Genomic DNA, 16155 nt, shown 5'->3' with positions numbered 1-16155 from the left:
ATGCAGAAATTTCTAGGAAAAGTTTGGTAACTTTTGGGTCATTGGGCCATTGCCATGGAAAGGAGTGGTAACTTCTGGCTATTGCCGCGGCAATGGTAAACTGAAATGCTGCACTGGTAGACGTGTCTTATGGAGAACTACTTCCACTCTATCCTTGTTTTAGCTAGTTCTCAATTTGGTCCAGTGTCCAAGAGTTGACTCTGGAGTCGAGTCCCACCTCCTACCGCAGTATTTCATTCTTTTTTCTTTTTTCTTTTTTTTTGAGACAGAGTCTCTCTGTCGCCTAGGCTGGAGTGCAATGGCGTGATCTCGGCTCACTGCAACCTCTGCCTCCCGGGCTCCAGCGAGGCTCCTATCTCACCCTCCTGAGTAGCTGGGACTACAGGTGTGTGCCAGCATGCCTGGCTAGTTTTAGTGGAGAAGGGGTGTCACCATATCGGTCAGGCTGCTCTTGAACTTTTGACCTCAAGTGATTCGCCCACCTCGGCCTTCCAAAGTGCTGGGATTACAGGCGTGAGTCACCACACCTAGACTGAATAATTTTTTCTTGTATGGATATATCATATTTTACCTATCTATTCATCAGTTGATGGATATTTAGGTTGTTAGTACATGAACATTTGTGTAGAAGTTTTTTTGTGTGTGTTGACATATGTTTCAGCTCTCTTGAGTATATCCTAAGGAATAGAATTGCTGGGTTTTACAGTAACTCTAGGTTTAATATTTTGAGGAACTGCCAAATGGTTTTCCAAAGTGGCTGCCCCACCAGCCATGTCATAAGCATTCTAATTTCTCCATATTCTTGTCAACACTTGTTATTGTCTGTCTTTTTACTCCAGCCACCCTAATGTGTATGAAGAGGTAGCTCGCTGTGGTTTTGATTTGTATTCCCCTGATGACTACTGATGTTGAAAATCTTGGCTGGGCGCGGAGGCTCACGTCTGTAATCCCGGCACTTTGGGAGGCTGAGGCAAGCGGATCATGAGGTCAGGAGATTGAGACCATCCTGGCTAATGGTGAAACCCCATCTCTACTAAAAATACAAAAAAATTAGCCGGGCGTAGTGGCACGCATCTGTAGTCCCAGCTACTTGGGAGGCTGAGGCAAGAGAATGGCGTGAACCCAGGAGGTGGAGCTTGCAGTGAGCCAAGATCGCACCACTGCACTCCAGCCTGGGCGACAGAGTGAGATTCCATCTCAAAAAAAAAAAAGAAAATCTTTTCATGTATTTAATAGCTATTGGCATATCTTCTTTGGATAAATGTCTTCAGATCCTTTGCTCATTTTTTATTTAAATTGGGTTGTCTTTTTATTGCTGAATTTCTATTGTTCTTTATATATTCTAGATATGAGTCCCTTGTGAAATATATGATTTGTAAATGTTTCTTCCACTGCGTGTGGTGGTGCATGCCTATAATCCCAGCTCAGGAGGATCACTTGAGTCCAGGAGGTTGAGGTTGCAGTAAACCATGATCATATCACTGCATTCCAACTGGAGCCATAAAGTGAGTCCCTGTCTCAGGAAAAATCAAAACAAAACAAAAAACAAACAAAAAAAAACCCACCTTTTTTCTTCCATCCAATGGTTGATTGTCTTTTCACTTTTCTAATAGTATCCTTTGACACACACAGTTTTTAATTTTTATGAAGTCCAATCTACCAACTTTTTTTCTGTTATAGCTTGTGCTTTTGGTGTTGCAGCTAGAAGATCCTCCCACCTCAGCCTCCCAAGTAGCTGGGACTACAGGCATACACCACCATACCTCACTAATTAAAAAAATTTTTTTTGGCTGGGCATGGTGGCTCACACCTATAATTCTAGCACTTTGGGAGGCTGAGGTGGGCAGATCGCTTGAGGTCAGGAGTTTGAGACCAGCCTGGCCAACATAGTGAAACCCCGTCTCTACTAAAAATACAAAAATTAGCCAGGCGTGGTGGTGGGCGCCTGTACTTAGAAGGCTGAGGCAGGAGAATCACTCTAGCCCAGGAGGTGAAGTTTGCAAGGAACCGAGATCATGTCACTTTCCAGCCTTGGCAACAGAGCAAGACTCCATCTCAAAAAAGAAAAAAAAAAAAAAGAGAAAAAAATTTTTGGTAGAGAGGGGGTTCCTGCTGTATTGCCCAGGGTGGTCTTGAACTCACCATCCAAAAGTGCTGGGATTACAGGCACCTGCCACCATGCCCAGATAATTTTTGTATTTTTAGTAGAGACAGTAGAGACGGGGTTTCACCATGTTGGCCAGGCTGGTCTTGAACTCCCGGGCTCAAGGGATCTGCCTGCCTCAGCCCTCCAAAGTGCTGGGATTATAGGTGTGAGCCACCGGCCTGGCCTTTTTTCACATTCTTGATGATGTCCTGTGATGTACAGAAGTTTTAAATTTTTCTGTTTTTTTTCTTCCATTGTTCATGCTTTTGGTGCCAAATCTAAGAATCCATTGTCACATTCAAGGCCGTGAAAATTTGCCTTATGTTTTTTTCTAAGAGTTTTAGATTTTGTGTTAAAGTCTATGATCTATTTTGAGTTAATTTTTGTAGACAGAGTGAGGTAGTAGTCCAATTTCATTCCTGTACATGTGGTATCCAGTTGTCCCAGCACCATTTTTTTTTTTTTTTTTTTGAGACGGAGTCTCGCTCTGTCGCCCAGGCTGGAGTGCAGTGGCCGGATCTCAGCTCACTGCAAGCTCCGCCTCCCGGGTTCACGCCATTCTCCTGCCTCAGCCTCCCGAGCAGCTGGGACTACAGGCGCCCGCCACCTTGCCCGGCTAGTTTTTTTTTTTTTTTTGTATTTTTTAGTAGAGACGGGGTTTCACCGGGTTAGCCAGGATGGTCTCGATCTCCTGACCTCGTGATCCACCCGTCTCAGCCTCCCAAAGTGCTGGGATTACAGGCTTGAGCCACCGCGCCCAGCCAGCAGCACCATTTTTTTAAAGAAGATTATCATTTGCCCCATTGAATGGTCTTGGTAACATTGTGAAAAATCAAATTGACATCCAGTGTGTATCATGGATGTAAAAAATATATATTATCAGTTGATCATAAATGTTTGGGTTTATTTCTGGACTCTTAATTCTTTTCCATAGGTCTATATAGCTAGTCTTATGCCAGTACCACACTGTTTAGATTACTGCAGCTTTGTAGTAAGTTTTGATATTGGGAAATGTAAGTACTTCTACTTTGTTTTAAATTTTGTTTTCACTATTTGAGGCCCCTTGGAATTTCCTATTTAGTGGATTCCTTAGAATTTTCTACATACGATCTCATGTCATCTGCAAATAGAGATAGTTTTACATCTTCCTTTCCAAAGTGGATGGCTTTTATTTCTTTTTCTTGCCTAATTGCCTGGGCTAAAACTTCCAATAGAATGTTGAATAGAAGTGGTAAGAGTGGACATCTTGTCTCTTTCCTGATCTTAGAGGGAAAACTCTCAGTCTGTTAATTAACAGCATGAAATACAATATTAGCTGTAGTTTGTTTTTGTTTGTTTGTTTGTTTTTAGACAGGGTCTCCCTCTGTCACCCTGACTGGAGTGCAGTAGCTCAATCATGGCTCACTGCAGCCTCGATCTCCTGTGCTCAAGCAATCCTCCCACTTCAGCCTCCCAAGCAGCTGGGACTACAGGTGTGAACCACCATGCCTGGCTAGTTTTTGTATTTTTGTAGAGACGGGCTTTCACCATGTTGCCCAGGCTGATCTCAAACTCCTGGGCTCAAGCAATCTACCCACTTCAACCTCCCAAAGTGCTAGGATTATAGGCATGAGCCACCCTGCCTGGCCTAGCTACAGATTTTTCATAGGTATGTTTATCAGGTTGAGGAAGTTTCCTTCTATTCCTAGTTTGTTGAATTTTATAATCATAAAAGAGTGTTGGATTTTGTCTTACTTTTTCAGCATCTATTGAGATGATCATGTAATTTTTATTCTTTATTCTCTCAATTTTGTGTGTTTCATCGATTGATTTTCAAATATTAAACCAACCTTGTATTCCTGGGAGATAAATCCCACTTGGTCATGGTGTATAATCCTTTTTATATATTTCTTGATTTGGTTTGCTGGTGTCTTTTTGTTGTTGTCGTGTTGAGACAGAGGCTCGCTCTGTCTACCATGCTGGAGTGCAATGGTGCAATCTTGGCTCATTGCAACCTCTGCCTCCCGAGTTCAGGCAATTCTTCTGTCCTAGCCACCAGAGTAGCTGGGATTACAGGTGTGCGCCACCACACCCAGCTAATTTTTGTATTTTTATTAGTAGTAGAGACAGGGTTTGCCATGTTGGCCAGGCTGGTCTCCAACTCCTGGCCATAAGTGATCCGCCTGCCTTGGCCTCCCAAAGTGCTGGGATTACAGGTATGAGTCATCACACCCAACCGTTTCGCTGGTAGCTTGTGGAGGACTTTTGTTTCTACAGTCACAAGGGATGTTGGTCTGTAGTTTTCTTGTGATACCTTTTTCTAGCTTTGGTATCAGGGTAATACTGGCCTCATGGTTCCTTCCTCTTTTTTTTTTTTTTTTTTAGAGAGTTTGTAAGGGATTTGTATTAATTTTTCTTTAAATATTTGGTAGAAATCACCAGTGAAGCCATCTGGGTCTGGAATTTTCTTTGTTGAAAGTTTTTGAATGACTAATTAAATCTTTTTCCACATTCTAAGTCTGTTCAGATTATTTATGAGTTCTCCTTCTTAAGTTAGTTTTTGTAATTTATGTCTTTCTAGGAATTTTTTCATTTCTTCTATTTATTTAACTTGCTGGCGTGCAGCAGTTGTTCACAGTGTTCCCTTATTATCCCTTTACTTTTTTTTTTTTTTTTTTTTTTGAGATGGACTCTTGCTCTGTCTTCTAGGCAGAGTGCAGTTAGGCCATCCCGGCTCATTGCAACCTCTGCCTCCCAAGTTCAAGCGATTCTCCTGCCTCAGCCTCCTAAGTAGGTGGGATTACAGGCGCCCACCACCATGCCTGGCTAATTTTTGTATTTTTAGTAGAGACGGGGTTTCACATGTTGGCCAGGCTGGTCTTGAACTCCTGACCTCAAATGATCCGCCCACCTCACCCTCCCAAAGTGCTGGAATTACAGGCGAGAGCCACCGCTGGCCCACCTCTACTTTTTGTAAGTATTGATAGCTCCCTTTTCATGCCTGAGGTATTAATTTGACTCTTCTCTTTTTTTTTTTTCCTTGGTCAGTCTAGCTAAACAGTTGTCAATTTGTTGATTTTTTACAAGAAAAAACTTTTGGTTTTACTGACTTTCTCTATTTTTTTCTATTTTCTATTTCATTTATGTTTACTCTTATCTTTATTATTTCCTTCCTTTGACTTGCTTTTGGTTTAGTTTGCTCTTCTTTTTCTAGTTTCTTAAGGTGGAAGTTTAGGTTATTAATTAGAAATCTTTCTTCTTTTCTAATATTGATATAGTTATAAATGTCTCTCTAAGCACTTGCTTTTGCATCCTGTAAATTATGTTATGTTGTGTGTTAGTTTCCATTCATCTCAAGATATTTTCTAATTTCCCCTGTGATTTCATCTTTGACTCACTGATTATTTAGGAGTGTTTTTAAATTTCTACATATTCCTAGCCAGGCATGGTGTCTCACACCTGTAATCCCAGCACTTTGGGAGGCCAAGGCAGGCAGATCACTGGAGGTCAGGATTTCGAGACCAGCCTGGCCAACATGGTGAAACCACATCTCTATTAAAAATACAAAAATTAGCCGGGTATGGTGATACACTCCTGTAGTCCCAGCTACTCAAGAGGCTGAGGCAGGAGAATCACTTGAACCTGGGAGGCAAAGGCTGCAGTGAGCTGAGATCACACCACTGCACTCCAGCCTGGGGGACAGAGCAAGACCTGCCTCGGGAAAAGAAAAACTACATATTTGTTAATTTCCTCGGTCGTCATTTTCTAATTTAATTCCATTGCAGTTGGAGAACAGTCTTTATATAATTTCAATCCTTTTCCATTTATTGAGGCTTATTTTAAGGCCTAGTATATAGTCTATCCTGAAGAGTACATCATGCGTACTTGAGAAGAATGTGTGTCCTGCTGCTGTGTGGAGTGTTTCAATGTCTTTCAGGTCTTGGTTTACAACGTTGTTCAAGGCTTCGACTTCCTTGTTGATCTTCTGCCTCACTGTTTCATCCATTATTGAAAGTGGGGTATTGAGGTCTCCAACTACTGTATTGAATGGTCTAATTCAGTTCAGTTCTCTTCAGTTTTATTAGTTTTTGCTTCATGTATTTTGGGCTCTGTTGTTAGTAGTGTATATGTTTATAATCATTTTATCTTCCTCATAAACTTGCTCTTTCATCATTACAAAAGATATTGTATCTTTAGTAACAATTTTTTTTTTTTTTTTTTTTTTTTTTTTGAGACAGAGTCTTCTTCTGTCGCCTAGGCTCGAATGTAGTGGCGCAATCTCGGCTCACTGCAACCTCTACATCCCAGGTTCAAGCAATTAGGAGCTCCTGTCTCAGCCTCCCGAGTAGCTGGGACTACAGTGCACGCCACCACGCCTGGCTAATTTTTGTAGTTTTAGCAGAGATGGGGTTTTACCATGTTGGTCAGGCTGGTCTTGAACTCCTGACATCAGGTGATCCACACATCTCAGCCTCCCAAGTAGCTGGGATTACAGGCACACACCGCCACACCCAGTTAATTTTTGTATTTTTGGTGGAGGCGGAATTTTGCCATGTTGGCCAGGCTGGTCTCAAACTCCTGACCTCTGGTGATCTTCCCACCTCGGCCTCCCAAAGTGCTGAGATTACAGGCATGAGCCACTGCCCCCAGCCTGATTCTGCCTTCTTGAGTGTAAAATAAATATATTTTTTCCTTTTTTTGATACAGTGTCTCATCTCCTGGGCTCAATGGATCATCCCACATCAGCCTCCCAAGTAGCTGGAACTACAGGCATGTGCCACCATGCCCGGCTAACTTTTAAAATTTTTTATAGAGATGGATCTTGCTAGATTGCCAAGGCTGGTCTCAAGTGATCCTCCTGCCTCAACTTCCCAAAGTCCTAGGATTACAGGCATAAGCCACAACGGCTGGCCAATATTTTCTAATATATCATCTATTTAATTCTGTTTTTGTTTTGTTTCATTTTACAATTTTTTGAGTTATTTTTAATGGTTGCCCTAGGGATTACAATTAGCATGTCAACTTACAACAATCTAGTTCACCTTAATAGTAACCTAATTTTAATAGTGTTTAAAAACTTTGCTCTAAGCCAGGCGTGGTGGCTAACACCTGTAATTCCAGCACTTTGGGAGGCTGAGGCAGGTGGATCACCCAAGGTCAGGAGTTCAAGACCAGCCTGGCCAACATGGCTAGACCCTGTCTCTACTAAAAATACAAAAATTAGCTGGGCGTGGTGGCAGGTGCCTGTAATCCCAGCTACTCAGGAGGCTGAGGCAGGAGAATCACTTGAACCTTGGAGGCGGAGGTTCGTGCCATTGTACTCCAGCCTGGGTGACAAGAGTGAAACTCCGTCTAAAAAAAAAAAAAACAAAACAAAAAAAAAAACTTTGCTCCAATATAGCTCCATTCCATTCCTCTCCAGTCCTTCATGCCATTATTGCCATACAAATTATACCTTTATATGTCAACACAGTTTTGTAATTATTGCTTTATGTAGTTATCTTTTAAAGACAGGGTTAAAGACAAAAAGGAAAATAATTACAACAAAAATGTTTATACTATCTTTCTTTCTTTCTTTTTTTTTTTTTTTGTTGAGACAGAGTCTTGCTTTGTCGCCCAGGCTGGAATGCAGTGGTACTATCTTAGCTCACTTCAACCTCCACCTCCCAGGTTCAAGTGATTCTCCTGCCTCAGTCTCCCAAGTAGCTGGGATTACAGGTGCCCACCACCACACCCAGCTAATGTTGTATTTTTAGTAGAGACAGGGTTTCACTGTATTAGTCAAGCTGGTCTTGAACTCCTGACCTCAAGTGTCCACCTGCCTTGGCCTCCCAAAGTGCTGGGATTACAGGTGTGAGCCACCAAGCCCGGCCTATACTGTGTTTCATAATGCCTATGTGGTTATCCTTACGGTGTTCTTTATTCATTTGCATGGACTTAAATTACCATCTAGTGTACTTGCGTTTCAATCTGAAGGCTGCCTTTAGAGTATTTCTTACATGATATGTCTGCTAGTGATAAATTCTCTGTTTTTTAAAATCTAGAGCTATCAGTGGGGGTATGGCAGCTCACACCTGTAATCCTAGCACTTTGGGAGCCTGAGGCAGGAGGGTTGCCCAAGAGTTTGAGACCAGCTTGGGCAACATAGGAAGACCCTGTCTCTACAAAAGTTTAAAAATTAGCTGGGTATGGTGGCACGCACCTGCAATTCCAGCGACTTGGGAGGCTGAGGTGGGAGAATTGCTGGAGCCCACAAGGTCCAGGCTACAGTGAACTTCAATCGCCACTGCACTCCAGCCTGGGTGACAGAGCGAGACCCTGTCTCAAATAAATAAATAGGCCAGTCACAGTGATTCACACCTGTAATCCCAGCACTTTGGGAGACCAAGACAGGAGGATTGCTTGAACCTAGGAGTTCAAGACCAGCCTAGGCAACATAACAAGATCTCTACTAAAAAAAAAAAAATAGCCGAATGTGGTAGCATATGCCAGTGGTCCCAGCTACACAGGAGGCTGAGGCAGGAGGCTCACTTGTGCCCAGGAGGTCGAGGCTGCAGTGACCTGTGATCACACCACTTCACTCCAGCCTGGACAATGGAGCAAGACCCTGTCTCAACAATAAATAAATAAAATAATAAAAATAAATCTAGAGATATCTTCATTCCTCTTATTTATTTATTTATTTATTTATTTTATTAAGACAAAAATCTCACTCTATCACCCAGGCTGGAGTGCAGTGGCACAATCTCAGCTCACTGCAACCTTCACCTACGAGGTTAAAGCGATTCTCCTGCCTCAGCCTCCCGAGTAGCTTTCCCAAGTAGCTGGGATTACAGGCATGTGCCACCACACCCAGCTAATTTTTGTATTTTTAATAGAGAAGGGATTCCACCATGCTGGCCAGGTTGGTCTCGACCTTCTAGCCTCAGGAGCTCCCTGCCTCAGCCTACCAAAGTGCTGGGATTACAGGCATGAGCCACTGTGCCAGACCTATTCCTACTTTATTTTTGAAGGAGAGCACAGGGTTTTCATCCATTCTCTCTCAAAGTCTACTACAGTCTGGAGAAGGCGGCTCAGTGGGCTTGTTACCCCATCTCTGTGTCCTTTCTCTGGTCTTAAACGTATCATGGTTCCACAGCATACTAGCTATGTGACCTTGGGCTTGGCAAGTTATGTCACTGCTGCGTGCCTCTGTTTCCTCATATATAAAATGCAGAAAACAATGGTGGTGTGCTCAAGAGTGTTGGAGGACTGATTTAAGAGGTGATGGCCGGGCGTGGTGGCTCGTGCCTGTAATCCCAGCACTTCGGGAGGCTGAGGCGTGTGGATCACCTGAGGTCGAGAGTTCCAGACCAACTTGACTAACATGGAGAAATCCTGTCTCTACTAAAAATACAAAATTGGCCTGGTGTGGTGGCACATGCCCGTAATCCCAGCTACTCAGGAGGCTGAGGCACCAGAATCACTTGAACCTGGGAGGTGGAGGTTGCAGTGAACCTAGATCCAGCCTGGGCAACAAGAGCAAAACTCCGTCTCCAAAAAAAAAAAAAAAAAAAACAACAAAAAAAAAAACACCACAAGATGTGTAAAGCCCTTGCAGCTGGTGCAGAGCCTACAATGCTATAAGCTCATTTGCCCAACAGAAACAACTTTGGAGGGTGGGGCATAGGATTCAGTGAGCAACTGAGCTCTTCCCAGCTCCTGAGCTCCTCCCTAGATGATCTTTATATATATACAGATTTAAATATATATATATATTTAACAGAGGAGGAGGAGGGACTATACTATGTTGCCCAGGCTGGTCTTGAATTCCTGGGATCCCGCCTTGGCATCCCAAAGTGCTGGGATTACAGGCGTGAGCCACCACCCCAAACCTCCCTAGATTCCCTTTAACGACTGTCACCTGGCCTTCCTACAGAAGGCTGCAAGGCTTAGCAGAGGCAGCCTGTAAACTGGCTGGGGCGACTACAAAGCCACCGCCCGCACAGAAGGACGCCCAACCCATGTTGTAAGCTTACACATGTTAAGAGGACAATGGGGCTGGGTGCGGTGGCTCAAGCCTGTAATCCCAGCACTCTGGGAGGCCGAGGTGGGCGGATCACGAGGTCAGGAGATTGAGACCATCTTGGCTAACACGGTGAAACCCCATCTCTACTAAAAATACAAAAAATTAGCCGGTGTGGTGGCAGACGCCTGTAGTCCCAGCTGCTCGGGAGGCTGAGGCAGGAGAATGGCGTGAACCTGGGAGGCGGAGCTTGCAGTGAGCCGAGATCGGGCCACTGCACTCCAGCCTGGGCAACAGAGCAAGACTCCGTCTCAAAAAAAAAGGGGGACAATGGGCAAAACCCATTCTGTCCTTTTGCAATATCATCTGAGCCTGGAGTGCCTAGGACAGCTGGCCCAGGCCTCCTGTCTGTGGGGCAAGACTGCTGGAACCATTGTGAAGCTCCAGGTAGGCCTGAGAAAATGCCTGTGCAGCTGCCTGGGCTCTGTAGGAATAGAGAGCAGGTGCCTGGAAACCTCCCACAGCAATGAGGGCCACCCACTCTTCCAACTCATATCTGTCTCTGTATCATTGACCAGTCCCCCAGGACACTTACAAAAAGGTCACCAGGAAGAAGTTTGCCTCCGCCCTGCCACCACTTGGTCCAGTCCCCATCGCCCTCCTTCCCTGGGCCAGGTACCTCGCCTGTCTCCCAGCCCCACTCTGGCCCTCTCCCTCCAAAACAAGTGAGACGGCTGACTGGTGCCTTGAGGAAGGCCATTTATTTCCAAGATATAGACTGTACTTTTAAGACAGGACTTTTCAGAAGCAGGAAATTTTAGTTGTTGCCAGAGAGGTGTGTCAAGGACACAGTGAAAGGAGCCATGCGGACGTGGGGTGGAAGGCTTTGTCCAACACTGTTACAACACTTTTGTAAATGAGCAAAACATCTTTAAAAATCCTTATAAATTCTTTATAATATGTTACACATTTAGAGACAATATTTACAATAAAAGGATGGGGGAGGGAGAGAAAGAAATCTACTTTACAGTAAATCTTTGCATAAAACAAGAGGACTGATAGACGTGGCAGCGGGTTCACCACCTACCTGGGCTTCCCTGGAATGAGTGAGGGTGTGTGGGGGCTGGCCTGGTGATTGGAAATCTATTTACAACCTGTGGGGAGAAGAGGGCGCTGGGTCCTGTCCATCCTGCAGGAACAGCCCAGCTCAGACCCCATAAATCAGTGTGTGAGTGACAGAGACACCAGGGGTGGTGACTATCCCCCTCCTAAGGGGAAGAAGGTGGGCTTCTATGTGCCTGGGCTGTGGAAGGAACAGGCACAGATGGAAGAAGAAAAAGAGGGGTAAGGGAGGTACCAGAAAGGGGGACCCTGGACCCCCCAAAACTGGGGAACAGGCAGCTGCCCGTGGTTAAAGCGCTTAGGGGGTGACTCAGGCAAAAGGATGTTGGGGAGTAACCCTGGTGAGGGTTTCAGTCCTGCTTCCTTGGAGTGGCCCCAATCCCCTTCTCCAGCTCTGAGAAGGGGGTGGGGCAGGATCCTGTGTGCACCAAAGGCAGGGAGCCCTGGGGGGCGAAGTGGGGACCAGGGTGAGGGTAGGGGGACAGAAGTCGCTACTGGAAACACCTTGGGACAATGACTGCACACACTCGCACACACAAACCCCTCCCTCCGTGGACATACGCATCCTACACCTCCTCCCCCCAGACAAACACACATCCCCACTTACAAGCTGAGGTGGGAGGGCAGAGGAAAGAAGCAAAAAGCCAGCATCACCCAGGATCTTTCCTTTAGTCTGAAACTTGGGGGTTCCCTAGCCACACGCCATGGTCCACAAGGGTCCCCAAGTGCAGCCACAGAAAGGTTCAGAAGGACCCATCAGGCGCATGTGTGCAGGGACACAGACCCCAGCAGCTCACGCCCTCTCCGCTCCCGCTCATTACCTCTGGAACCCTCTTCCATTCACTCTGAGTCCAGTTCCAGCCTTCTCCTCTGCCCGCCCCCTGCCAGTTCCAGCACACCAACTAGGGACTCGGCCTGCTGCGCCCTCCACCCCCACCGTGCACCCAGGGGCCACAGAAGGGGAGGTGCAGGCTGGAGGAGCCTCCTGGATCCCAAGGGGCTCTGGGGAGGGGTGGGGCCCGACCGGCGCGGGAGGTGGGGATCACAGACACTGATGCAGGCGGGAGGCGGCCGAGCGGCGCGAGGGCTGGCTCTGCAGGGCCCCCTGGTCCCCGGGCGCGGGCGGCAGCGAGGCCGCGGACGACGGGGCCCGTGCCTTGGTGGATTCCAGGCTGCTGAGTCCGGAGTCCTTGTTGTCACTGTGCGCCCGCGCGCCCGCAGGCTCCGGGGGTCCCCCTCCGCCCAGCTCCTTCCACTCGTTGAAGTTGAGGTCGGTCAGCGGGCTCTGCACCACCACCGTGTGGCGGCGCCAGCTGCTCCGGCGCCTCCGGGTCTCGGGTGACAGCGGCCGCCGCAGGCGCACGGCGAGCATGTCGTCTGCCGTGCCGCGAAGCCGCAGCCGCAGCGCCTCCATGCGCGAGGGCCGCGAGGCCAGCGCCGCCGCCGGGGGCCGCAACGACTCCTGGCTGCTGGACGACGCCGAGCCGGGCGGCTCCGGGACGCGGGGACCGCCCCGGCTCGCGCCCTCGCCGTCTGGGCGGCCCCGGGCCAGGCGGCGGCGCGCCAGGGTGTCGCAGGGCATGAGGTGGTGCGAGCTGAAGGACGGCCGGCGCGTCAAGCGTCCCCCAGGCCCCGCGCCCGCCACGCCCTCAGTGTCCGTCTCCACGTGGCTCAGCTCGCTGCGCTCGTCGTCCGCCTCGTCCCCCGCGCCTGCCCGCCGACCGCTGGCGCCCGAGCACACGCTGCGGTCCATGGTGGACAGGGTGGAGTAGCCCGAAACAATGGAGCGCGTGTCCGCGGGCGGCCGCTCCTCCGGCGCCGCCGGGGGGCTGAGGCGTCCGGGGGCCTCGGGGGCGACGGCGCCAGGCAGCGGCCCCTGCGGCCGCTCCTGAGCCCCCGGCGCTGTGGCCCCTGCCCCAGGCTTGTGCGCCTCCTGCTCCGAGTCGTCGTCGGTGCTGCTGCCCAGCCCCCGCGCCTCCCGCCGCTTCTTGCGCTTGCGGTTGACCGCCGAGATGAAGGAGATCGCCAGCATCTCCCGGGCGTACGGCTCCTTCTTGGGGGCCCACGAACCCTGTGCGGGAGACAAGTCAGGATGCGGGGGTGCGCCCGGACTCGGTGCCCTGCCGACCCCGCTCTTTTCCCTATCGGCCTCCACGCCACGGCACCCAGTCGCCACAGGGCCCAGCCAAGGCCAGCACCCACGGTTGCATCATAAAACACTCCTCCTGCAGCCCCGTGCCCCCTCTGTCCAGAGACTACCCCCGCGCCCCATCCTGCAGCCGGCTCAGCACTCCCGCTGGCCCAAATCCAGGCTCTCAGCTCTTTCCTGTGGGCTGGGCTGGTCTGCCAAAGCCCCCTTCCATTCTGTTTTCCGTATGCAGCCCTGGCTAAATCCTTTAGACTTGGCTCTGGTGATGATGGTCTCTCCACAGTGAATAAAGCTTGGCAGCCTGAGTCCGTTTCACACACGCTCCTGGGGTGTCATCACCAGAGCTTCCTGCATGCTGGTCCCCAGATCCCCGGCAGGGGCGCTCTCTGACCGCAAGTCCCCCACCTCTCCACCTGCCGCCACCTGGAAACCTGCCTTCCCACCTGACCAGCATCTACAGGCCTCTCCAGGGTAACCCGCCCAAGTTCACGTGCTCCCTTTTCCGCCGGACCCCACCCGCTCCCCCCACCCCGCCAATCCCCAATCCCAGGTCAATCCCGCCGCCAGCTCTGCCCCTGCAAGTGGCTGAAAGATCGCGTATGGTGTCATGGTTTAGATTGGAGCCGCCCTCAAACTGATTTCCAACCCTAAGTTGGGCAACTTCATGCCGCTGTTCTCACCTGAACCAGCCCTCACTGCTACACCCTGTGGTGTTTTGGGGTCTTGGCCTTTCACACTTTCCCAGGAGGGTCCATGCTGCCGGCCATGGCCTTCTGGAAGCTGGTTTTCATCCGCCCTTCTGGCCTCTCCTCTGCCTCTTGGGAGGCTCTTCTTGCCCACCGCTTCCCACTAAGACTCAGTGTTCCCAGGACTCTGTTCTTGGCACCTTTGCCTTCTCTGTTTGTGTTCCCTAGAAAATACCATTCCCAAGTAGCACTGCTATCCAGACCTCCCTGTCCAACACAACACTCTCTTGAGCTCCGGAACTCTTCCTCCCATTGAGAATCCACTTCTACCTGGTGTCTGTAGGCTCTTAAAACTCACCTATCTGGAACCACAGCATCCTACCTACCCCCGCCCCAAACTGCCTCCATTCACATTCCTCACCTTAGGGCGGTCTTTTGACCCCTCCCTCTCCCCTCCACCCACAGCCAAGTCCTGGATTCTTCTGAAATGGCTCCCAAAGCCAACAACAACTCCTCCTCCTCCTCCCCCTCCTCCTCCTCCTCCAGCAGGCCCTCATTCTGCCCTCTCTTGGGCCCTCCTGCCCCTCCTAATAGGGTTTCCCCGCCTCCACCCTTGCCCCAGCCCAGGTCCCCCCTCCAGAGCCACCATTCTGAAGCACGAATCTGATCCTCACCCAGCTTTGCTCAGAAGCTTGCATGCCCCAGCACCCACCAGGATAACGCACACGTTCCCCAGTTCAGCACATGGGGCTCTTCACAACCTAGCCCCAACTTTCGCAGCCCACTGCCCTGCCCTGCCCCCAACCCCAACACAGCCGTCACGTGGAAATATAGCACTACCAACCCTTCCTTTGATGTGACCTACACTGTTACATTGCTGCCAGCCCTTAATGTCCCCTTGCCCTATTTGCTGCATGAGCTCCTACTCACCCTACAAGGCCCAGCTCAAACATGGCTTCCTCTGTACAGCAACCTCCCAGCCCTCCCTTTGCCTGAGATGGGAGATCACTTCTCTATGTTCCTGTCGTCTCACTGTGCTCCTCGCTCTTCTCACATCAGCCTCATTGAACTCTGAGCTCCTTGAGAGCAAAGGCAGTGACTTGGTTGTTTCTGCGTGGCACATAACAGGTGTTTAATAAACATTAAATGAACTAACAATTGGTGAGTGGAGTACCCTTAACACAGGAAGTCTTGTAGAAGCAGATGCTGGGACTGGTTCCTATCTTGGGCTGGAATGACATGACAAGGTCATGCTGTCCTTCAGCTCCTCCTCACAGACCACCTCTTGTTTCAGCCATGGTGTAATAATGAATGGAGACCCAGATGCCTCTTGTGACCACTGCAGCCACTGTCCTCTCTCTCACATTAATTAGTTCTGAGAAAACCAGAGCATGTCAGGGACTCAGGAGTCACAGGCATGTGGCTCCTGGGCCATGGTTGCCCACAATGCACAACTCCAGAAGGCACCCCCTGGAGTTGTGCAATGTGGTTGCACTGCTAGGATTAGCCTAGGGCATATGGTGGCCAATACTGCTTTCTTTCCTGGCCAGTGCTCTCTGAGAGACTTGAGGCCGCTAGGATCATCTGATCAAACTACCGTCTCATCCCAGCTGGTTCCAGAAGCAACAAGGTCAGACTGAGTTCTCTTCCAAGGAATGCAGAGGTCAGCAGATTCACAGAGAGAGCAGGGAGTTAATCCAGGATATACTGCAGGAAAGCAGGGGGCCAGCAGGAGCAATGGAAGGAAGTGACAAGGACCTGATGTAGGTCACTATAATGAACTTTCTCCCTGTCACAGCAATCTTATGATGGTGGTGCCTGTCAACAGAGGTGTGCATGCGCTGGCAGGGGCTCCATGCAGAGCTTACAGGGTACCCTTGCACCAGGCTAGAGCATTATTATTATTATTATTGTTATTATTATTTTGAGACAGAGTCTCCCTCTGTCACCCAGGCTGGAGTGCAGGTGGCGCAATCTCGGTTCACTGCAACCTCTGCTTCCCAGGTTCAAGCAATTCTCATCACTCAGCCTCTCAAGTAGCTGGGATTACAGGCACGCACCACCACAC

The 16155-nt window shown here is 49.1% G+C and overlaps 1 protein-coding gene across 15 annotated transcripts in view; it reads right to left on the bottom strand.

Annotated features, from left to right (window-relative positions):
• Nucleotides 1-10872: 10872 nt before the first annotated feature.
• The window catches only part of ARHGAP23 (Rho GTPase activating protein 23), a 95618-nt gene continuing 90335 nt past the window's right edge, over nt 10873-16155 (bottom strand). For all 15 annotated transcript variants that reach the window (XM_065531443.2, XM_074019441.1, XM_045374900.3 and 12 more), the window contains one exon: nt 10873-13323. In XM_065531443.2, the coding sequence (XP_065387515.1) occupies nt 12295-13323 (1029 nt within the window). In that variant the 3' untranslated portion in view covers nt 10873-12294. The remainder of the gene's footprint in view (nt 13324-16155) is intronic.

This window comes from Macaca fascicularis, chromosome 16 (assembly GCF_037993035.2).
Source record: "Macaca fascicularis isolate 582-1 chromosome 16, T2T-MFA8v1.1".
NCBI classification, from domain to species: domain Eukaryota; kingdom Metazoa; phylum Chordata; class Mammalia; order Primates; family Cercopithecidae; genus Macaca; species Macaca fascicularis.
Note: the sequence above shows the minus strand (reverse complement) of the source record. Positions and strands in the feature narration are given on the sequence as shown.